The sequence below is a fragment of the Molothrus aeneus genome, chromosome 3 (genome assembly GCF_037042795.1).
Source record: "Molothrus aeneus isolate 106 chromosome 3, BPBGC_Maene_1.0, whole genome shotgun sequence".
In the NCBI taxonomy this organism is placed as follows: domain Eukaryota; kingdom Metazoa; phylum Chordata; class Aves; order Passeriformes; family Icteridae; genus Molothrus; species Molothrus aeneus.
The window spans coordinates 109,941,275-109,965,557 of record NC_089648.1 but is presented as its reverse complement, the minus strand read 5'-3'; the positions used below and the strand labels follow the sequence as shown (position 1 = coordinate 109,965,557).

The 24,283-nt window shown below is 46.9% G+C and overlaps 1 protein-coding gene across 1 annotated transcript in view; it reads left to right on the top strand.

The window, feature by feature from the left end:
* The window catches only part of BLK (BLK proto-oncogene, Src family tyrosine kinase), a 36,091-nt gene extending 12,427 nt beyond the window's left edge, over positions 1-23,664 (top strand). The window contains exons 4-13 of the mRNA XM_066545962.1: positions 5,239-5,332; positions 6,344-6,442; positions 7,468-7,571; positions 13,411-13,560; positions 14,174-14,326; positions 15,163-15,342; positions 15,882-15,958; positions 19,093-19,243; positions 22,010-22,141; positions 23,456-23,664. Coding sequence (XP_066402059.1) covers positions 5,239-5,332; positions 6,344-6,442; positions 7,468-7,571; positions 13,411-13,560; positions 14,174-14,326; positions 15,163-15,342; positions 15,882-15,958; positions 19,093-19,243; positions 22,010-22,141; positions 23,456-23,664 — 1,349 coding nt within the window. The remainder of the gene's footprint in view (positions 1-5,238; positions 5,333-6,343; positions 6,443-7,467; positions 7,572-13,410; positions 13,561-14,173; positions 14,327-15,162; positions 15,343-15,881; positions 15,959-19,092; positions 19,244-22,009; positions 22,142-23,455) is intronic.
* Positions 23,665-24,283: the final 619 nt, after the last annotated feature.

Here is a 24,283-nt window from a genome sequence, read left to right as displayed (position 1 = left end):
TTTCCACTCTGGTCAGAGTCAGAGCAGAAATTGTGATCAAGGAGGCGGATTTTACTTCTCCTTCACGCCCAAAGGCAGAAGTTGAAAGATGCTAAAAAATGGATTAAGTACAATATTAGCCATTTTCAGCTCTCAAAACTAATTTTGTTCATTAGATTCAGTTCCAGTTCTGGAAGAATATTCACACTGACAGTCTGGAAAACTTCCTATTTTTCTCTGCCAGTGTCTGAGTTTCCTGAAATGATGGTACATCTGACTGTGCCCTGTATGGCAAAACAGGCTGATAAGAACCAAGCAAGATGTTTGAGATACCAGAGATCTTCTCCTAAGTGACAGAAATTCAAGTAAATTGAAAGAGAAAGCACAAAATCCAGGCACTCACATCATATAAAAAAATTAAATTCAGAGACATAAATTAAATCCTGTGGGAGCACTTTAAATTCAATCAGGGAAAATTATTGGCTATGGTAGTGTGGCGCATGATGTAAAATCAACCCTTTCTTTTCCTGTTTTTTTTTTTTTTTAATTTTTGTGAGTTTTTTGGTTTTGCTCTCCTTGAGTTTTGAATGATTTTTGTTGGGTTTTTTTTCTGATCTGAGTTGTTGAAATTGTCTCACACTTTCCAGCTTTCACACCTCTGTCTCAGAAATAATTTCTTTATTTATTTTTAACAAAAACCTAATTCCTCCTGACATTATTTATCCTCATGGAAATAACACAAAGGCAAGCAAGGGGTGCAGATCTCTGGATTCAATGTGGTGCATGTGGCATCACCAATCCTTTTTTCACTTTGGGTGATTCTCCCATGGTGTGAGTTTCCCATTCATTTTAACACCATTCCCTGAACAATCACAAAGTTTTTAAGGCTGGTTTTAAGTCTCTGTGGAGTCAAAATTTTAATTCTGAGCCCCCAAAGCCCCCAACACTGCAAAGTCCTGGCCCCTGGTGGGCCCCAAATCTAAGAATCCCATGGTAGGGCTGCTGTCTGCTTGCATTGGATGGATAAGACATAAAAAATGGGAAGAATAACTCCTGCCCTTGCCCTGCCAGCTGCTCACAGCTGGATTTAAATCCCACTGATGGAAAGGGCTGGTGGGTTTGGTGCTTGTCCTCAGGCATTTTAATAACCTGCAACATCCCGAGGAGTCGAAGTCCCTGCAAGGTCATTTCTTCTGGTGAGGAACCACCACTTCTTCCACCTCTTCACTTGCTTCTTGCTGACCAAAATATGAACAGGACTGAGTTTCAGGGTGTGGAAGTTTAGCATGCTCTGGAACTTGAGGTCTTCAGTGGCGTCTCAAAGTTAATGCCGAAATTCTTGGTTGTTTTTGTTGTTGTTACTTGAATGTGGATTTGAGTTTGAAAAGAATGCTGTCAGAAACGTGAGTTTGAGCTGAAGTGGGAAAAGGAAGGGTTGTTTCTACTGGAAAAAAAAGGGCTGAGTTTTCAGTGAGAAATTAAAAAACTTCTAACCAAAAATGTTTGCGTTGATGTGGAGCATGTCTGAGGAGAGAAGGCTGAGGGAGCTGGGGGACTCAGCCAGGAGAAAAGGAGGCTCATGGGGACCTTCTGGCTCTGCACAACTCCCTGAAAACAAATTGTGGCCAGGTAGGGGTTGGGCTCTTCTTCCTGGTAAAAAAATGAAAGGACAAGAGGAGATGGCCTAAAGTTGCACCAGGGGAGGGTTAAATTGGATACTAGGAAAGAAATTTTCACAAAAAGTGTTACCAATCTTCAGATCAGGCTGCCCAGGCAATGGAATCACCATCCCTGGAGGGATTTAAAAGCCACAGGAATGTGGCACTTGGGGACATAGTTTAGGGGTTGCCTTGGCAGTGCTGCATTAAATGGTTGAACTGGATGACTTTAGAGATCTTTTCCCAGTTTAGGATTCAGTGATTCCAACCAGCCCATGCCAGGCTGAAACAGAAAGCTGAGCTCATTTCCAGTAGCAGTAAGCCATACTGGAACTCAGTGTACCCAGCTGGTCAATGTGTCCTGCAAGTTGTCACTCACACCCTGACCATCCCAAAATGGCCCCAAACCAATGGATGATCCTGTGGGACACCCTGGCACTGTCTCAGCCCTGCTTTAGGGCTGCCTTGGCAGTACTGGGTTGATGGTTGGACTTGATGACTTTAGAGATCTTTTCCCAGTTTAGGATTCAGTGATTCCAACCAGCCCATGCCAGGCTGAAACAGAAAGCTGAGCTCATTTCCAGTAGCAGCAAACCATAGTTCAGTGTACCCAGCTGGCCAACGTGTCCTGCAAGTTGTCACTCACACCATGACCATCCCAAAATGGCCCCAGACCAATGGATGATCCTGTGGGACACCCTGGCACAGTCTAAGCCCTGCTTTGTGGCCATGAGGTGGTTGCAAAGACTTTCCATTCAGGACAAGCCAGCAGTGGGAGGACGGGTTGAATCATTCCTATTGAGCCACCAAACTGGCACTGAGCCTCTGCAAACCCTGCTGGTATCAGAGTTTGCTGACAGCAGCTCTGAGCCAGGATGTGTTTGGCTCCCAATCAAAGTCCTGGGGCTGGCAGCTTTATCTGAGAGCTCCTCACAGCCCCAATGAGCCTTTCGTGGCCTGAGTGGATCAAACTGGTCCAAGGCAGTGTAATCCACGTGTTTCTCATGGGGTGCTGGACTCAGGGACAGGAAGAGCCCCTTTCATCATGAGATGGCAAATCCTGCTAGCTCGGGCAGAGAGAGCTTTTCTTCTGGCTCATTTCAGTGTGCCTGTTGTGGGATAAGAGGTGATAAAGTATTTTTTCAGCATACAAACCCTTTTTGTCCTTGCTGTATTCTCTCTTTTTAATTTCACTTATTTTCACTTATGTCAGTCTCTTCGAGATCAAAACTCCATTTTCATTTTCTGGAGTTCACAGCCACTCTGGGCTTGGATATATTTACACACTTGCTCCTATTTTTCTGAGCACAAGTGTGATCGCTGCATTATTTCCCTTTCAAAAGGACCAGGAGGGTGTGTGTGTGGATGGCAGGCTGGTTGTGGACACCTCATGCCCCAAACCCTTTCATGTCTGAGCAGATGTGTGATAACAACTTTCTCAAGGAGGCAGACAGAGTTTGGGTGCATTGCTAATTCGAGCTGCCTCAAGGGGAAGCCCCCAACCGTGCCAGCTATTTTCAGACTTCAAAGCATTCTCCCTCCTGACTGATCATCCTTTTCCCATCCTGGGAGAGAGGCTCTGCTGGAACCTCTCATGGATCTCCGATTTCCTTCTCAAAAGCCTGAAGGGAGCTGCTCAGGGCTCTGCTTTCCAAAGCTGCCTTTCCTCCCACGCTGACCCTTTCTCCTCCCTAACAAATTGCCATCGGAGCAGCAGCCAGCCTTGCACAGACACAAACCCCAAGTCACCCCAGAGACACGGTTATCTTGCAGTGACAAAGGGCCAGTCTGGCTCTCTTGCTGGTGGCATTATTTGAAAAGGTCACCCAAAGACAGTGGCTTGACAGGCTGTTTTGAAAAATGCTAATAATAGGCTGTCCATCGGTCTCAGCACATTAATTAGGCTGAGAACAAGCTGAAGCCTTCCTGCAGCACAGTTAAAATTCTCTTTTTTTCTTTTTCTTTTTCTTTTTCTTTTTCTTTTTCTTTTTCTTTTTCTTTTTCTTTTTCATTTTCTTTAAAATTTTCTTAAAATTTTTCTTTAAATTTTTCTTTTTCTTTTCCTTTTTATTTAAATTTTTCTTTTTCTTTAAACTTTTATTTAAACTTTTATTTAAATTTTTATTTATCTTTACATTTTTCTTTTTCTTTTCATTTTCTTTTCCTTTTTCTTTTCCTTTTTATTTTTATTTAATTTTTTCTTTTATTTAAATGTTTATTTAAATTTTTCTTTTTCTTTTAACTTTTATTTAAATTTTTATTTAAATTTTTATTTATCTTTACATTTTTCTTTTTCTTTTTCTTCTTCTTCTTCTTTTTTCTTTAAGCTTTTCTTCCAATTTTTCTTCCAATTTTCCTTTAAATTTTTCTTTTTTTTCTTTTTCTTTAAATTTTTGTTTCTCTTTAAATTTTTATTTTTCTTAATTTTTTAAATTCTGTTTTTGCCCTTCTCCTTCTTCTTCTTCTTCTCCTCCTTTCCCTCCTTCTCCTTTCTTTTTCTTTTTCACCCTGGAGTTTTGGTTTGATTTCTGTGATCCTGCGCATGTGCTGATTCTTTTTATAAACTTTGATTTGCCCCAGAATAGCTGCTCTTTTCTGCTTCAGCAGCTCTGAGCGTGCAGAGCACAGGGGAAAGGTTGCAGCGCTTCCCCGAGAGCAGCCCCGGCACCTCTGGGGTTTGCAAACCAAGAGATTCAGCTCCAGCACACAGGGATCAGCCTGGGCTGGACCAGAGCATGGTGGCACGTGGACAGGGCTCATAAAAATGAGAGAGAGAGGGATTTTTTATACGGGCAGAAAGTGACAGCACAAGGGGCAGCATTTTAAACTGGCACAACTCAGGTTTGGGTAAGATGTGAGGAAGGAATTGTTCCTTGTGAGGGTGGGGAGGCCCTGGCACAGGGTGCCCAGAGAAGCTGTGGGTGCCCCTTGGAAGTGTCCAAGGCCAGGTTGGAAAGGGCTTGGACCAACCTGGGATAGTGGAAGGTGTCCCTGTCCGTGGCAGAGGGTGGCACTGGATGAGTTTTAAGGTCCCTCTCAACCCAAACCATTCTGTGATTCATTCACTCCAAGGAAAAGTGTTCAGGAGGGAGGGATGACAAGATATCAGATGAGCTCAAAGCACAGGCCATGAGCCCAAGGAGGGCTAAATCCTAGAAACAGCCTCAACAGAAACTCCAATGACTTTATGCTTTTTTCAATTGAAGAACCCCACATCATTTTGAGTCAAATTCCACAGCTGCCATGAGAAATGTTGCAGTTTTCATTTACCACTGTGTAAAACTCAGGCTGAACTCTGACAGGTTATTTATAACCCTTCTAATTCCACACAAACCCCTTTTTCTTGTTGACAGTCTGGGTTTTGTGGACTGGGGGGTGTTTTAAAAATACATACACAGGAAATGCTTTGTTGAATCAGTGTTAATCCCTGAGCAGAGGTTGTGTTGAGCAGGAAAGCTGGATTGGTGGAAAGGTTGGATTTGGGGGTGGAAGGATGACAGAGCCCCATGTTTAGGGGCTGAAATGCCCCACCATACACCCAGGTGTGCATCAAGCCACTCAAGGAACAGTCTGGATGCAAAGGAGTTAATTCTTCTTTCAGATCACTTGTTTGTGGTTGCACTGTACGATTTTCCTGCCTCAAGTGACCGTGACCTGGAGCTGGTCAAAGGGGAGAAACTCCAGGTCCTCTCCAAGTAAGTGACCCAGGAGGAAGTTCAAAGATGAGCACAGGGAGGCTGGGAAAGGGGAAACCTTGGGGTCAGCCACCACTTTGCAGCTGACCAGAGCTGATCCTGTGCCTTGGCTGTGCTCCAGAGCGTGGCTGTGGGTACCCTCTTCTCTCTGCAGGGTGACATTTCCGTGGGTCACAGATACTCTGGGGCTGGGGACTGTCCCTGCCTGGGTGGTACTGGGACCCTCTTTGCTGTCAGTGCCTGTGGGTGCAGAAGTAGCATAAATAACAACAACAACAACAACAACAAAAACAAAAAAACAAACAAAACCCAAAAAAAACCCCGCTCCTGTCCTGTGTTTGTGCTGATTCTGCTTCTGCAAAGGATGTGGGTTGGGTGTAGTCAGAGGAAAGGACAGAACTGAGCCAGACATTTGTGAGGTTTCATTTCAACTTCTCAAAGTCACCACAGAAGAGGCCCAGTCCATAACAGGGCAGAGGTGAGCTTGGGGCCCCCAGGCCTTGGAGGGCTGCTCCATCCTTGACTGCTGGAGGTTTGAGGTGGCCCCCAGAGGTGACATTTCTCACCCACATGCCAGGGGCTGGGACCTGTGGGACAAGGAAGTGGAGAACCCCCTACATGGGGATGGCTTTGGGTCATGGCTGGTGGCTCAGTCAGCAGTGGGACAGCAAGGTGGGGTGTCTGGAACACAAAGGAAGGAGCAGAAAGGACCCCAATGCATTGTTCAGGAGACAAAATAAACCCCGTGACCACTCGAGGTGTGTGGCAAAGATTTGGGTCTGTGGTTGCTCCACATTCATGGGAAGAGATTGTCACCTCCACAAGTCCCTGAAACACCAACAGCCACCAACCTGGTTTTGGTGCTTGGGAACAAAGAGGGAACTGCAGAGTGGATTATGGACTCCTGGTCCATCTGCAGTGCTCAAACCCCACAATCCACATCCCCACAGCCTCAGCTTGTCACAAAACCTCCTCTGAGCACTCACACCTTCTCCTCTGCTCCCTTTGCAGAGAGGGGGACTGGTGGCTGGCAAAGTCCCTCAGCACTGGGAGGAAAGGATACATCCCCAGCAACTTCGTGGCACAAGTGGACAGTTTGGAAGAGGAAAAGTAAGTGGGAAAGCTTTTGAGAGGTCAGCATGGATGCTGCGCCCTGGATCTCAATGAGCTCCAGGAGGAGCTTTATTGATGGCAGGAAGATGTCACTGCTGGGCTGGATGGCAGGAGGTCTTTCCTCATGTCGAACAATGCTGCCCAAAAGTTCAGGACAAGCTTTTGATCATCATATTGGTGTGGAAAGGGAGGATGAGGTTGTTTTGGGGAAAGTGGGCAAAGGTTCTTGTCCCATTGATTGCGCCCACTGTGGAAAACAAGGATTTGGGGAGAAAGGTTATGGTGGCAGTGCCAGGGACCATCCTCTGGTCCCACTAGGTCAGTCCACCCACACAAATGGCTTCAAACCTCTTCACCTTCCACGAGAATATCCATAAGTAAACTGGGAATCTCTGGATGGGGTGCACTGATCCAGGTCTTGGATCTGCCAGGGACCACACCAACAATTGAACAAGACAGAAACCTGGGTGCCAGCACCCAGACCCACAGAGCTGTTTTTCACATGAGCCCAGATGCAACCTCCCTGAAAGCAAAATTGAATGAAAGACTGGAGTCCAAAGAGTTTATTTTGCTATAATACAAACAGGAGGAGATTTTTTTTCCATGAGTTATCCTCCTCTATGGCATTCAGCTCTAAATGATCAGTCCTGCCTGCAATCTCTTCTTGGAGGGACACAACCATCACTGAGTTCAGCAAATATTTAGCAGGGCACAGAAATGTGGCTGAGACATAAAGGCTCTTTGTGTGGGATACTGCACATCCCATCTACTCCCCACACTATCCGAATTTCCAGGCTGTGAAACAAGTCCAAAGTGATCCAAATCTGGTGTTAATCTACCCAAAACAGTCTATTACTGCCACTTTCCAGTAGATAAAAAGCTACTTGCTAATAAAAACAACCCTCAGTTTCACAGTGTAATGATTAATTAAAAAAAAAAAAAAAAGAACTAACTGGAAAGAATTCCATTTTTTGTAGAGCTTTTCCTTTTCAAGCCATGCTTTTGCCTTTTCTGTCTCCCAGGTGGTATTTTAGAACTCTGAGCAGAAAAGATGCTGAACGGCTGCTGCTGTCTTCTGGGAACAAAGTTGGCTCTTTCCTCGTCAGGGAGAGTGAAACCACCAAAGGTGAGATCCATGGAGAACAGGTAATTCCTCATTGTTGCCCAGGCTTGGAAAACCTTCATCAGGGCTCTAGGAGTGAGCTGGGGGTTTGGAGGGCAAAGATTTGCTCATGATCTACTCATTTGTGCAGTTCTGGCTGTGGTAAGAGTGGCTCTTCCACCAGAGGTCATGGCAGAGACACAAGAACACAAATAAGCGGATTTTCTAAAATAGTTTAGGGGTTTTTTTCCTTTTCTTCCCAAGGAAATGTCTCTCTCTCTCTCTCTCTTTTTTTTTTTTTTTTTTTTTTTAAGATATTTCTACACACTCTTGAAGGAATATTTCTCCTGTTTGCAACAGAAACTTGCACAGTTTGGAAAAAAACCATTTTCCTAGGGAAACGTGAAACATGTTTTTTCTGATAGTCTGATAGGGGAACTCATACAAACCAGAACTTTTGGAAGGAGAGTGACTGGAGCAGGATAGATGGATTTCATCCACTTTCCTTCCATATGAACACGTCTGATTTTTGAAGAAATTATTCAGTGAGGATGGAAAGGCCAGAGAATGCTCCAACTCCTCTTGGGCAGTGGATATAGTTATTAATATAACCATAAATAACAAAAAAAACCATGCAATTTCAATTTCTTTGTTCCATGCTATTAATTGATAGAGTCTGGAAGTTAGTTTAGGTTTTCCCATGGGAATTCCTTATTGTTTCTTTCCTACTTTTTTCTCCATGCTTCCTCTGGGCCATCATGTGTGTTTACATCATGGAGATGCTCATGGTTCTGCTCTGAACCAGATCCATGGAGTAGTTCAGGAAAGTGTTTCAGTCTTGTTGTCATTTGGTTCATTTCCTTCCAAATGGATGCAGGAGTCTTTCCTTAACATGTGGGAAAAGGTGCTTTGTGTCTTCCCAATAGAATCAAGGAATTGTTTAGGTTGGAAATCCTCTAAGGTCGTGATGTCCAACTGTGACATGATCAGTAGAGAGTTGGAGCATCCATCTGAAATCATATGGAACCTTCTTTTCCTTGACCTGTTTCCCAAACACTTCCAAAGTCCCAGGGCAAACAGTAAGAGAGGGAACAGTCTGGTTCCTCCATCCTACAAATGACTCTTGCCTACTGCAACATCTCCTTCTTCCTTCCTTGTCTCTTTTTTTCTTGTATTCGCAAGGGAGATCTCCAAGCCAGCATCTGTTCCTTCCACCATGGAGATGGTCCTTCCACCATTGCCAGAAAATCAAACAGTGCCAGGGTCTGGATGCAGCAGCTGGAATCTCATCCTCCTGTAGCTGTCTCCCTCAGCCCCCAGGCAGTGGGGCTGTGTCAGACTGTAACATCCTACTCTGAATTTCCCCCTCTGCCCCATGCCTGGACTCACCTCCACACATCCCTGCTGAGCTGATGCTAAGCAGGAGGGCCGCTATCCATAAGGATTTTCAACTTCCAGAATTTTTAGGGAACATTCAGCTCAGGAAACATTTCAGATACTTGTTTCTAAGCATTTCACTTTATAAGTCACTTTTTCTGCCGTATATCAGTTTCCCTCCTACTTTTGTGGTGCTTTTGCAGTGATCAGGCTTGGACTTAGAACCACGTGCTGCTCTTCTGTTTATCCCATTCCCACTCTCCCTTTGTTTGTTGGGATATTTGGGGTGTTCATTGCACCCAGGAAGGGCAGGGAGCACCACAAAGCAGACACTCATGTGCTGAAGCTCTGTCCACACATGATCCTGGTCTTTGTGGCATCTCTAGGTGCCACACATGCATGGGATCAGACCTTTCCCTACACTTGTTCAGGACAATTGTCCCCAACTTCTGCAACTATCTGGAGTGTGGGTGGGTCTTGGTCACACAGGTCACAGCAGAGGTGCTGGAGTCCTGAAATCCAAGGAGAAATCACCAGATCCTCAGTTCCCTGTCTCTGCTGTCAGAAGAAGAATGACGTGTGGGATATCCTGTATTAGCAGATGTGGGTTCCACTCCATGGAAGCCCCATGTGAGTCCCAAATGCTCAGATGTGTCTCTGCCCTGTGACTTTTCTGATATTTAGGATAAAATATTATTCCTTCGAACACCCCATCCTCTGAATCATCCAGCTGCTGCCTGAGCACTCTGTGCTTTGGGCTGCCTGAATGGCCACGTTAGATCCATCTTAGCCACAGCTTCCTCCTCCCTAAAGAGAAAGGGAAAAGACAAAGCCAGGCGTCTCCAAATGTGCCATGAGGCTGAATTCCCTGATGTAAAGCACCCTGTGGCTCACCAAGAGATGTGCAGAGCAATGCCATGGAATTAACCCTGCCCTTAGAGCCCCACTGTTTTTTCCTGGTTTTCCATCCCCATGACGTGTGTTTTCATTCACTTGGCACATCACCAGCAAAATTTGACCATCAGGGACAAATTTTAGTCACTGGGCTGAGCTAAATCCCATTAATGACTTAATCTGGGGGGTGGTTGCCTCATACTGGGATGTCTCAGGCACAGTGGGATGGGTTCTGCACCCTGACTTGGAGCAGCACCTATTCCCAACCCATCCTGAGAAGAGTCTCATTTTCCTCATGGTTTGAGATGCAGAAATTCTGCAAATCTTCAGAGCCAATATTTCTCAGAGTCCCCAAAAGGCACATTCAGCATCCTGAGAAGATGGGGACAGTGTGGGAAGCACTGAAATCATCGAGAGAGCACTGTCCTTGCTGAAGCTGCTGCAAATAAACAAAGTCCCCCTGAAGTACCAATCATTCCAAAAGCTGCAGGAGCACATTTCCCCAGCTGTGCTGAGCCACGGGCTCCTGGCTCCCAGCAGCATTCCTGCATCTCTGCTGCCAGCAGGAGGGACCTCACTGAGCTCAGCCTCTGCATCCAGCTCAGCTCCTTGGGAAGGATTTAAGGGGCTGGTGAGAGCTGTAGGAGCAGGAAATGGACTAAACACATGTCCCCAGGTGCCACATCTACGTGGCTTTCAAACCCTTCCAGGGATGGGGGCTCCGTCACTGCCCTGCAGCTGTGCCAGGACTGGCCAAATTTTGATGAGGAAATCGTTCCATAAATTTTGTACTCTGGACTCTTTACCAGTCCAGGTGTGTGCCAGGATGCAGAACAGGTGAATGTCCCTTGAGGCTGAGGAGCAAGAACTCCTTTTGGCTATCCTGGATATCATCAGAGGGAATTAGCAGCCAATGATTTTTATTTTCTGCTGTCACTGGGAGCAGGGACCAGGTTGGATGGGGCTTGGAGCAACCTGGTTTAGTGGAAGGTGTCTCTGTCCATGGAACAAGATGAGTTCTAAGGACCCTTGCAACCCAAACCATTCTGTGATTCTGTGAAGGAAGAATTGAATCTTTCCCTTCAGTGCCCTTGCCTCTGCACAGCAGCTCCCAAGGGAGGAGGACAGGGAAGCTCCACCACGCTCCCTGCAGCAAATTAAACTGTGGCTGGGGCTGAGATGCAGTCATGAGCTTAATGACAGGGTAAGAATTAACTCTGGCAGCTGAGAGATTGGCCCTGACTCTGTCTGAAAAATGTAGGAGAGTTTAAAGGGTTGGTGGGGCCTGGAAAGGAGATCCTGTGGGAGAAAAGTGTTTTGGGTGCAACCACTGGCAAACAGGGCAGGTCTCCATTCCCTGCTGACTCTCAGCCCCCAGACACCCCCTTGCAGAGGTGTTTGTCATCAATTCCTGGATTTCCTTCTGCAGAATCATTTGGCCTCAGTGCAGCTGCCTTCACACCAAGTTTGGCTCCTTCCTTGAGCAGTCCTCACCCTGTAAAAATCCCACACAAACCCTAAGCTGTGTCCCAGGCACACCAAACACCCTCCTGGTGCCACATGAGCCCAACTCTCCTGGGCTGCAGCCTGGCCTGGGCAGTATTTCAGTCTCTTTGAAATTAAAACAATGTCATCACCCTCAACAGCAATAATGAAAGATAATAACAGTTAATAGCAATAATAGCAATAATAGCAATAATAGCAATAATAGCAATAATAGCAATAATAATAATAATAATAATAATAATAATAATAATAATAATAATAGTAGTGTTGTGTGGTCATCAATGTCATATTCTTCTTCACAGAATCACAGAATCATTTAGGTTAAAAAAGACGTCTTAAGATTATCAGGTCCAGCCTTGGGCCTTGATGTTTATTATCATTATTTTGGAAGTTAGGGCCACATGGGTACCACAGAGGAGCCAGCAGAGCCATTTCTTTGCTTTTCCCTCGAGGTTTTATTGCCCCACTGAAGGTGTTTCAGGGCTGTTTCTCAGCTGTTCAGCTGCAGGACTGATCAAATCAAAAAGGCTTGTTAATTTGTCTTCTGCCTGACATTCATGGTGAAGGAAAGAAAACCAGAAGAGCTTCCTCTGCTGGGGAGGCCACCACGTCAAATTGAGGTTCTCTGGCTCTGCATTTAAACCACCAGGTTTTTCCATGAATTTTACACCATCAGATGTGGTCTCTGCAGGAAGGGAGTCCCCTCAAAATGATTGCTGGCACTTGGGAAAACTTCAGACTCTTCCAAACTCTGCTTGTAAAGATTTATGATCGCTCCAACAGAGCAAATATCCACAGAAGTGGGGAGTTTTTGCTGCTTTTTATAAATGCAAATGGGTTTCAGGCACAGTGTAGGGAAAACTGCTGGTGCTGGGATGGAGAAACACCAGGCAGTGAGGATTTAATGTTAATAAATTTTCCCCTCACGTGCAGGATTAGGGTTTCAGAGTTGCCGTTGCTTCTTTTTATGATCCTGCATGAACAGATACACCCTTTTAAACATGCATAGCCTTGCCTTTTCATTAAAAAAAAAATCAAAAATGGGCAGTTTATCAGACCAGGTGATATATTAGACTTAGAACAGCCCAGCAGGCTTGTAACAACTCACTCCAGAAATACAATCCAGACAAAGGGGGGGAAACACCACTGCTAAGCTGCCTTGAACCACACTGACACAGGCTGGAAGTTCTGCTCTGCAGCAACATCTAGTGATGCTTTTGTGCACTGAAAACCAGCCTTGGTTTAGATTCTCATGGAGGGAATAGCAGGTTGGAGTGGTGGAGGGCTGAGCAGCTCCCTTGAGGCCCAAAAGGGACAAGATTCTAGATGGGAATTCCTGGATCTGGTTTAGCCATGGTCACAAGTTTGTGGCTGAACAAGACAATTCTCCTGAACTCACTTTCTGTTCTCCTCCTCAGCTGAACCACTGACCTTGGCACAAGGTTTAATAATGTTTAATCCAGAGGAAAAAGGCTTTAAATGGCTTTAAATTAAAAGAGGGCAGGTTTAGATTGGATGTTAGGAAGAAATTCTTCACTGTGAGGGTGAAGTCCTGGCACAGGGTGCCCAGAGAAGCTGTGGCTGCCCCTGAATCCCTGGAAGTGTCCAAGGCCAGGCTGGACAGGGCTTGGAGCAACCTGGGATGGTGGAAGATGTCCCTGCTCATGGATGGGCAGGGCTGGATGAAATTTATGTTCCTTTCCAACACAAACCATTCTGATTTCATGATGCTGAGGTTGGCAGAGCTCAGATGGGAACATGGAGCTGTGGAAAAACCATCCTGACCTGGGGAACATCTGACTGCTCTGCCTGCAGAGGTGCTACTGGTCCCCACAGGGCTTCCAGGGGGCTGTTGGCCACAGCACAGGCAGGTGTTACTCCTGGAAACTTCACTGGATCAATTGAGCTTTGATGAACTTTTATCCTGTCCCCTTGCCTTGGAGAGAGGGAAGCTGTAAATTCTGGGGGACGTGCCCTGGAAAGGCACCAGCCAGGGCTGGTTTGGAGCTGTTGATGGAAAGAGGAGGCAGCTGGTCCCTGGCTGGGGTGCAATTTGTCCTCACAGCTCCTTCTGCTCCTTCTCCAGATGCCTATTCCCTGTCTGTGAGGGACAACAACTCTGCTCATGGGGACATCATCAAACACTACAGGATCCGCTCCCTGGATGGAGGGGGGTACTACATCTCCCCCAGGATGACTTTCTCCAGCCTGCCAGAGCTCATCCATCATTACAGCCGTGAGTTGTCCGCCTTCCCTCGTGGGTTTGTGCCCTGGAAGAGGGTGGGGACAGAGGGAGGATAGGTCTGGGGGACACCACAGCTGCTCACAGGGCAGATCCTACAGCCAGAACCCATGCCCTGGTTTCCATCTTAGAGAATTGCAAGGGTGAGCTCTGCCCCCAGCCCTAAAGTCAGGGAGTGTCTCCCATCAGGAAAGGAAGGAGGTGAATGTTGCCAGGATATGCAGGAGGGGTGCATGGGAAGCAAGGTTTGGAATAACTGGGCAGGATAATTTGTTCCTCTATGGCTCCCTTTGAGCTTTCCTCTTTGACTGGGGCCATTCTGGATGCCTTGATCCCTGTGGCTGAAGCTTTTCATGAAATCATAGAATTATAAACATTGGAAAAGCCCTCTAAGAGCACTGAATTCCCCCTGAACTGCCAAGGCCACCACTAACCCATGTCCCCAGGTGCCACATCCACACAGCTTTTACACCCCTCCAGGGCTGGGGGCTCCACCACTTCCCTGTGTGGTTGTGGAGGTTTCCATGGGTTGATTTCTCCTGGATGGAGGAGGAGGAGGTTTTCTCTGCCATCCCACTGAACTCTCCTGTGCTTTGTCCTCCTCCAGAGAAAGGGGATGGGCTGTGCCAGCGCCTCACAGCTCCCTGCACATCCCTGGTTCCCCAGAGACCCTGGGCCCGGGACGAGTGGGAGATCCCTCGGGAGGCCCTGAAGCTTGTCAAGAAGCTGGGCAGTGGGCAGTTTGGGGAAGTGTGGATGGGTAAGTGGAATTCCTTCCATTCCAGGAAAAAAAGACATAAAGAGAGGAGATGGAAAACCCTTTTATTTCCCTGAGGCAAGACTATTCCAGGAGTGGGGATCCTTAAGGACAAACACATGTTTATGGACACACACACTCACACAGGATTCCTGGGAAGGACTGGACAGCTCATATTTGCAAAGATCAGGGATTGAGCAAGGGTTTCACAGGGGATGGGTGTCGAATTCATTATTTACTCATCTCTTGGGATATGCACTCATTCTTCCTGGGAATCCTGGGCACAGCTGCAGTGATGCCAGTGATCCTAAGTCACACCCAGTAAGGTACCTGGGTGACATTTTCCCACTTTTTCTGCCTCTCTGTTCCACTTTTCAGCCCAGATCTCCATCCCTGATGCCCTCCCACCTACTGCTAATCAGCAGGAGAGGAAGTGGGGGGAGCTCAGCTTCCTTTGCCACCCTCTTTGTGGTTGCTGGTTGCCTTGGAAATGGAGATTGTGGACAGGACCAGGCTGAGTTCATGTGCTGACTTCCCAGTCCTGCCTTTTTGGCTGCATTTGGGTGATTTGAGAGCCCAGCTGGTGGGAGGCCCCAGGGGTTTCACCCAGAAAGGGTCTGGGAGGGCTGTGTGAGGATGGGCTCACTGCAAGGACCATCCCTGATGCAGCCTCATGGGTGACAGCTGTGACACGAGCGTCCCTTCTTCTCTCACACCTGCCGGCACTGGGATTTGCCACATGTTCCTTCATGAGGGATTCAAGCTGTTCCTGTGGTTTTCTGCCCCATAGAGCCTGCAGATAGCCCAAAATTCCTCAAAACACCATCATCTCCCTGCAGGCTACTACAAGAATAACATCAAGGTGGCTGTAAAGACCATGAAGGAGGGCAGCATGGATCCTGATGCCTTCCTGGCAGAGGCAAACCTGATGAAGAAGCTGCAGCACAACAAACTGGTCCGGCTGTACGCCGTGGTCACCAAGCAGCCCATCTACATTGTGACAGAGTACATGGCCAATGGTAAAAACCCTCCTGGAGCTCTGTGCTGGGCTTCTGCACAACCAATTTGGTGGTCTGGCCCGTGCTCCTGTGCAGAATGAGGGTGGGCAGGAGGGGTTGTACCAAATCTGCAAGCAAGTGACCCAAAAGTTTGATTCTAATACAGAAAGAGACTTTCTGGGTGATGAAAAAACTATGGTGATGCTCCATTTGATGAGTGTTTAAAGTTCTCCTCCCCACTGTTCTCGCTGGAAGTTTCTTTCAGGTTTTTACTCCCCTCATGGTGAAATTATCCTTTCTTTTGTCCCCTCTTGTTTGTAACAGTTCAAACTATGAATGCCGAGCAGTTTGCAACAGATCTGTGCAAAAAAATGAAGGGAATTTGGGCTGTTTGGGAGCTTTCCTAATGAAAGATACTCCAGTGGACACCCATTCTGGCTCCTCAGATTTCCCTTAGCATGGAGGCAGATTTGTTGCATATATTCAGAGAAGCACCAGGGAAAACAAATTTGTAAATTATTCAGAAGAGTGACAGCAGTCTCTCCTCTCCTCTCCTGCAGGGTGTTTGCTGGATTTCCTGAAGACAGAAGAAGGAAGCCAACTGAATCTCCCCAAACTCATTGATATCTCTGCTCAGGTCAGTGAACATTCAGTGGGAAAAGGATCCAAGTTATTTGTTATAACTCAGTGAAATACCTGCAAGTCTGCAGTCAGTCAGAGCAAAGGTTTCCTGGAGAAGAACAGCTCCTCCTGCTGTGCTCTCTTAGGGATTCTCTTCATCCTTCTCTGTCCATGTGCATATCAGTTCTGTCCTTAGGGCAGCACTCTGATAACTTAGTGCAGAGCTAGAGATCTGGAGTTCAGGGTTTTTTGGGGGGTGGTTGGATTTGTTTTGGTCTGATTTTTTTTTTTTTTTTTTTTTTTTTTTTTTTTCTTTTCTTCCTTGCTGAGCAGGAAAAAAAATGTTTCTTTATCTTTTTACCAAAAAAGGAGAAAAAGCTCAACAAAGAGATTTCCAATGCGGGACCAGCAGTTCTGCCCTTCTGAGGATGAGGCATAAAGGATGTTCTGATCCTCAAATCTGGGAATATTGCTCTTTAGGAAAACAAACTTTTAGCCTTTAAGCATCTCCAGGCTGCAAATCCTCATAGCTGCAGCTGCAGCTTAAAATTTTAGTCCAGAAGTGCCTCTAAACACAAATAGGGCAAAATTAGGGAAACCACATGAAGAATGAGAATGGCTAAATCACTGCACTTTGGTCCCAGACAGCTGTTGACAGAATTTGGCTCATCCAGAGCAGAGTCAGGCTAATTAGGAAATATTAGCAAAAAAACCAAAATACCCTGAAGCATGAGGCTGAATATGGGATTTATCCATAAAATCACTCAGCTTCTCTTGTCAAAGTGGACTTGAGGAAACAATGTGCAAAGTTTGCTGGTTCCAGCCCTTATATAGAGTTGCTTTTTAATAAATTAACCATTGGAAAATCTTAATATTTGAGGGGATGGTTTATTATAGTGAAATATTTTAATTCTTGCTTTAACCAGAATGAAAAGATTTAAACGCTTTAAAGCAGTGCCACCTTCTGTCATTTTTGTTTTGAACTTTCCATAGAGGTGCAGAGGAACCTCTTTCTGTTCCTTCCCTCTTCACTACTGATAAATTTTCCATATCTGCAGCTTCATCATTGATGTCTGTGAGATGTTATGGAGACAAATGCACGCTCCCTGTTTAGGGTATTTGACTTAATTACTTCCCTCCTTCCCTCCTCTCCTGAAAGCTCCACTTCCCTCCCTCCATCTTTCATTGTTTCATTCCCTTTCTTGGAAATTACAGGCTGTGATTTGTGTTACATTCCTGACGATAAGGAATTAATTAATTCATTTAATTAATTAATTAATTCCTTACTCCAATTAATCCATAGTACAGAGCCCTTGGGGTTGGTGGGAGCATTCCCCAGAAATTGGCAAGATGCGTTTCTGTGCAGGACCAGAACGATCTCTGGGTGACTCAGAGCAAAGATTTTTAACCAATGTTAAGATTTTAACCAATGTTACAGAGTCATGGAATCATGGAATGGGTTGGGTGGGGAGGACCTGAGAAATCATCTCATTCCAACCCCCTGCCATGGGCAGGGACACCTCCCACCATCCCAGGTTGCTCCAAGCCCTGTCCAACCTGGCCTTGGACACTGCCAGGGGTGGTGGGGCAGCCACAGCTTCTCTGGGCAAATTTCACCACACAGCAGGACCAGGATGATTGAACACAGACCAAACCCCCACACCCCAATCATGCAAAACCCACAGAAATCACCCTCAGCACGGGGTAGAAAGGATTTTACCCATCCCTGAGGCATTGGCATCACCTGGAAGAACAACTTTCAATCCTTCCCTCTCCCAGCCCAGCACCACCTCCCCAGGGCAGGCACTCAGACATTCCCTGGGTATCTCTGGGAGGAGCAGCAGGAGGGAAGGGCAGTCTCTTGAGCTGTTTTGCAATCTGCTTATCTGTGGTGTTGGGGTGACATCACAGCTCAGCAGGCGCCCAACCCTCTGGAGCGCAATTTTTGATCCAATGACATCCGTATGAGTTAAAATTAGAACAGTCTGGGCTGATACGCTCGGTCCTGTGGTCAGTCTTGAGGGTAAATGCTTGAAAACACTCTGGGCTGGAACAGGCTGAGCACCAGGTCCTATCTCATTAACATCAGGACAGGAAATTACATCAATTCTTCCATTTTCCACTGCAGAAATCAGCCCTTGCACTAGAGGGGTGTTGACACAGGTTAGAAATGCAGCATTGGAAAGTATGTGTGAGTATCCTGTTTGAAACCACATGTGAGTGCAGAGGCTCATGTGAATCTGCATGGAGTGGAAAATTGCTCTGCCCTCACCCACAGGCACTTAAAAGCTTTAATATTTGCTACCCCTTGCTGGCAGGGGCTGCACACATCCACTCACCTTCCCAATAAATGCCCAGTCCAAATCTGAGACTCAACCTGGCAACCTCTGTCTTCTATCAATCTCCCTTTTCAACCCCCAGCACTCATCAGTGAAATATTGCTGCTGTCATTGAAAGAGGCTCATCACGCACCAGCTGCCTCAATTAGATTTTAGGAATAAATTCTTCCCTGTGAGGCTGGGGAGGCCCTGGCACAGGGTGCCCAGAGAAGCTGTGGCTGCCCCTGGATCCCTGGAAGTGTCCAAGGCCAGGTTGGGTGGGGTTTGGAGCAACCTGGGATAGTGGAAGGTGTCCCTGCCTATAGCAGGAGGTTGGAATGAGAAGATCTTTAAGGTCCTAAGGTCTCTTCCAACCATTCTATAATTCTGTGATTTGCTAGTTTGATTTTTTGTGAGTTTTTTTTCCTTTTCTTAATTCACATATTTAATGGAATGTTTATGACTAAAATGCCCACTGGAGAAGAGAGACTTTGTGGCAGAAACTGGGAATCCAGTGATGTGGTTTCAGCTCTCGCTGCAGACACGACTCAGGGCAAAACAGAGAGTGGTGCTTCTGTTCTGCTTCACTTGGCTGCTCAGGATGGTAAAGCTGAATATCTGCACCTGTATAAGTGCAGTATCTATTTATTTACCTGTCTGCTGATCCACCTGTCCATCCATCCATCCATCCATGAGCAACGTAGGCACATCCATGCTCACAGAGAGACAACAGCAACCCTGTAAAAATGCTGTGCTTTGTGAAGGTGGGTGAAAACCACCCAAGATCCCATGGGGAGGTGATGATGAAGGTGGGCTCTTCCTCCCCTCCCAGGTGGCAGAGGGCATGGCCTACATCGAGCGCATGAACTTCATCCACCGGGACCTGAGGGCCGCCAACATCCTCGTGTCAGAGACGCTCTGCTGCAAAATCGCCGATTTCGGCCTGGCCAGGCTCATCGAGAACGAGTACCTGGCACAGGAAGGTGGGTGTCCCTCCCAACACTGCCCTTATCTTCCACCCTGCTACTGAAGGGCTTTCTGGTGTTGAGATGGCCCCGACGTGTCAGAAAGTCTCTTTTTCCCAGCCCCAAGACTGAAGAAGAAGGCAGAATTCCTTGGCTCTGGTTCTCAAGGTTGTTTATTTACTCTTAGCTAATACATTCTTTCTCTGACCTGCTGAGATTTGTCCAGCAGGTTGGTTCATGGCACACTGACCACCTTCGGGTATGTTATCTTTTTATACTAAAAACTACGTGTACATTATTTACAATAACTTCCCAATGCCTATCACCTATGTTAGACAGTGAGCTTCTACTCTAAACCAATCCAAAAGTGCCACCATCACAGCAGAAGATGGAGGCCAAGAAGAAGAAGGAGAAAGGCTGGACACGCTCAGATTCCTCCATCTTGCCCCCTGAATCCCCATTCTAAAAACCCCAAAAATCTATTTTTCACCCCGTGACAAACTAACTACTGTTCTACTTAAACTCTCTTGACTTGTAATTCTTCATATAAAGGTGGTAATTGTTTTTTCCATGGGTCAAGATCAAAGGCACAGGGGTCTTGGGCTCTGTGCCAAGGTTTCTGAGCCCTTTGGCAGTGTCTCAAGTCCCCCAGGGCAGCCAGAGGAATTTCCTGGGTTCCGACAAATACCTATCACCTCTGTTAGACAGTTCCTCTCTACTCTAAACCAATCCAAAAGTGCCACCATCACAGCAGAAGATGGAGGCCAAGAAGAAGAAGGAGAAAGACAGGACACACCCAGATTCCTCCATCTTGCCTCCCGAACACCCATTCTAAAAACCCCAAAATTCTACTTTTTCACCCTGTGACAAATTCACGAACATTCTATTCAAACTCTTGTGGCTTGTAACTCCTTGCACAAAGTTGGTAATTGTTTCCATGGGGTAAAATCGAAGGCACAGGTGTCTTTGACTCCATGCCAAGGTCTCTGAGGCCCCTGTCAGAGTCTCAAGTCCTCCAGGGCAGCCAGAGGAATATCCGGTATTCCAACATCCTACTTCCAGGAATGCCAGGATACAAGGCTGGCATCAGGCAGAGGGCACGAGAAACAAAAACACCCAAACATCCAGTCCTGGGAGAGGCAGCAAGGCTTGGGGGCTATAAAACCAACTGAAAACTGCAGGGGGAAATGGGAAAAAACTCTTTCTATTCTCTTTGGGGGAGTCTGCTGCCCCTCCAGAGGAGAAATTTGACCTCTGCTAATGAAGGCTGCTGCCTGTGGCCAGGTTTTTGCAGGGATTCAGTCCAGAGGGAAGGATACAACAGAGCTGGAGCCACAAATCTGGATCCAGCAGCAGCTTCCAGGTGTGCCAGGCAAACCAAGCCCTGACCACATCAGGTCCCTTCCACAGCAGAGGGACCACATAGAAAACAATAAATCACAGAATCTTTTGGTTTGGAAAAGACTTCTGAGATCGTCCCCGTACTGAGCTCTGAGCCCGAGGTCAGGCATGAGATCAAATCATTCAGATTGCAAAGGGACTCCACAGAGCATCAGGAAAAGTGACTGAAATGAAACAATTCAGTCAGGCATAAGTGGCACTTACCAGAACATTTTCAAATTTTGGAAACCTGTCCACTTCTAGAGTTGGGATGAGATAAAATTCCCCTTAAAATATACTCTGAGGAAAGGAAATTTAATAGTTTTTATGGGTTTTTTTTAATAAGATAAGAAACATTTCTTTCAATTTCCTGTCCCCAAAATCCTTTTTGATACAAATCGTACCCATTTCAACATGCAGAACTCTTTCAGAGTAGTAAAAATCCCAAATGTAATTTGGAAACTGCCATGAAGGGGAATTTTGACTTTTCTGCAAAATTTTAAGGCAGTTTTATCCTTAAGAGAAGCTTTGATGAAATCAGTATAATTCTGTTAATAACCAAAGGAGCTGCTTCCCCAGCAGAAAGCAGCTCCCATCAGCCTTTTTCCAGCTAGCTTTGCTCTGGAATAACACCTCCCCTCTATCTGCTTTGAACAATTCTCACTTCATATATTGCATTTCCCAGCCTTGTCACTCAGAGTGTGATGTGCAACAACTGAGGTGCTTATTTCACACCCTGCAGTTGGATTTCCAGTCCTGGGAGGATGTGTATAAATAAAAATGTGGTTTCCTCTGCAGTGTAACATGATCAGTTCCCACTTATCAAGGTGGTTTTGCTGTTGGTTTTTTGGGGCTTTTTTTTAGCTAAACTGAAATTGCAACCTTTTGGTCATTGCTGTCTACAGTGGGTTAAGCAAGAACTTGGTGGACAAAATAAAAAGGGACTTATTTTGGTTTTAATAAAACTATGCAGCTTTAAGGACTGGGGAATTTATATTTGCTGTTATATTTATGCACTTTTGCTAAAACAACCCCCTTCTAATAAATGATTTCACAGAATCACAGAGTACCACATTGGAAAGAGACCTCAAGGATCATCTGGTACAATTTTCCTTGGCAAAAGCCAAAGAAATTTTATACAGAATAAAATCCTACTGTTGTTGTCCCATAATAAATCTGCCAAATTGGTTTTGAATATTCCATCCAGCTCTGGGATGGAGCAGGTGCAGAGGAGGACATGCAGATAATCAAAGGGCTGGAGCCCCTCTCCTAGGAAGAACCACAGAATGATAATCAAGAGCCCAAAGGAACCAGGGCTCAGTCTGGGGGGATTCTTGTGCCTGTGACAGGTGAGGGAGATGCTCTAACTCCAGGACTTATTTCCCTTTGTTTCCTTTGGGACAGGTGCCAAATTTCCCATCAAATGGACAGCTCCAGAGGCCATTAACTATGGGGTTTTCACCATCAAATCTGACGTGTGGTCATTTGGGATCCTCCTGACAGAGATCATCACCTTTGGCAGGATCCCTTATCCAGGTACAGGATCCCTTTCCTGGGTACAGGATTATTTATCCAGATACAGGGTCCCTTTTCTGTGATCAGGATCCCTTATCTAAGTACAGGATTATTTATCCAGGTATATGATCCCTTATCCAGGCAAGATCCCTTTTCTGGGTACAGGATTATTTATCCAGGTATAGGATCCCTTATCCAGGTACAGGATCCCTTTTCTGGGTACAGGATCCCTTATCCAGGTACAGGATCCCTTATCTACATACAGGATTATTTATCCAGTCAGGATCCCTTATCCAGGTACAGGATCTCTTATCCAGGTACAGGATCCCTTATTCAGGTATGGGATCCCTTATCCAGATACAGGATTATTTATCCAGATACAGCATTCCTTATCCAGGTACAGGATTATTTATCCATGTACAGGATTCCTTATCCAAGTACAGGCTCCCTTATCCAAGCACAGGCTCCCTTATCCAAGCACAGGCTCCCTTATCCAACTATGGGATCCCTTATCCAGGTACAGGATCCTTTATCCAGGTACAGGATCCCTTATCCAGGTACAGGATCCCTTATATAGCTGCAGGGTGCTGGGAATGCAGGATGAGTGTCCAGGCACTTCCACACCCAGCTGTCTCTCTGATCACAGAATTAAGTTGCAAAGGCCTCTAAATTGAATTAACCCAGCACTGCCAAGGCCACCACTGCCCCACGTCCCCAAGTGCCACATTTACACATCTGGTAAATCCCTGCAGGGATGGGGACTCCACCACTGCTCTGGGCAGCTGTGCCAGGGCTGGACAGCCTTTTCCATTAAGAAATTGTTTTTAATACCTGATCAAAATATCCCTTGGTACAACTTGAGGTCATTTCCTCTTGTTATCTGAGAGAAGACCCCAAGGCCCCTGGCTGTCCCCTCCTGTCAGGGAGTTGTGCAGAGCCACAAGGGCCCCCCCAAGCCTCCTTTTCTCCAGGCTGAGCCCCTTCCCCAGCTCCCTCAGCCCCTCCTGGTGCTCCAGCCCCTTCCCCAGCTCTGTTCCCTTCCCTGGACACCCTCCAGCCTCTCAATGTCCCTCTTGCCACAAGAGCTCCTTCAAGCTGGCTTTCCTTCCCTCAGTTATCCCTGCGCAAAACCAAACTCAGAGAGGGGAATCAGGGAGGGGACAGAGGCATGGAGAGGAAGCAAACCCTGAAGAAAAGTTTCCAGAATTCAGGAATTCCAGATTCAGGAACCACCTCAGCCCCTCCAGCCCTGCCTGGGTGTGAACTTCGGGAAGCACCGACCTTCCCCCACCCCGGGTGCTGAATAACTCCTGCTGGGCTCTGTTTCTCCCCCAGGAATGACCAACCCCGAGGTGATTCGCAACCTGGAGCGGGGTTACCGCATGCCCTGCCCGGAGTCGTGTCCCGGGGAGCTCTACAGCATCATCCTCAAGTGCTGGCGCAGCAACCCCGAGGAGCGCCCCACCTTCGAGTACCTGCAGTCGGTGCTCGAGGATTTCTACACCTCCACGGAGAAGCAGTACGAGCCCGAGCCGCAGCAGTGAGCAGCCCCTGCGGGGACAGCGCTGCGCGACAGCCACCACCCGCCGGTGGCTCGGTGGCTCGGGTTTCCCTTCCTCCCATCCGCGCGTGGAGATGGGGAATGAGGAGAGACGGGAGGGAGGAGGATGCTGCCGGCTCTGTGGCTGTCGCAAAGACTGAAGAGGTGGCTGAGAGGTGGCACAGCTGTGCCCACCTGGCAGGCATCGCCTCTGGCACTAAGGACAGAAAATTCCTTTGTGACCCTCCTGGATAGAGAAAAGCCCCTCAGCCCCACAGCTGCAGCTCTGGGAAGAGGGGTCCGTGGCCAGGGTGGTGTTCTGGGGGTGAAGAATCACTGCTGGTGATGCTGCACCCCCTCCGTGCTGCGGGCAGGGCTGCGAGCGTGTCCTGTCCGCACCTCCTCGGGCCACACCTGCAGGGTGATGCCCCCTCCCTGCCTCAAATCGGTAATAAACAACTGGATACGAGGATTTCCCACTTCTTTATTGAAGAGTCAGGCTGGTGGTTTGGGGGTGAAGAATCACTGCCCTACTCTGCTGGAGATGCTGCACCCCCTCCGTGCTGCGGGTGTCCTGTCTGCACCTCCTCAGGCCACACCTGCTGGGTGATGCCCCCTCTCTG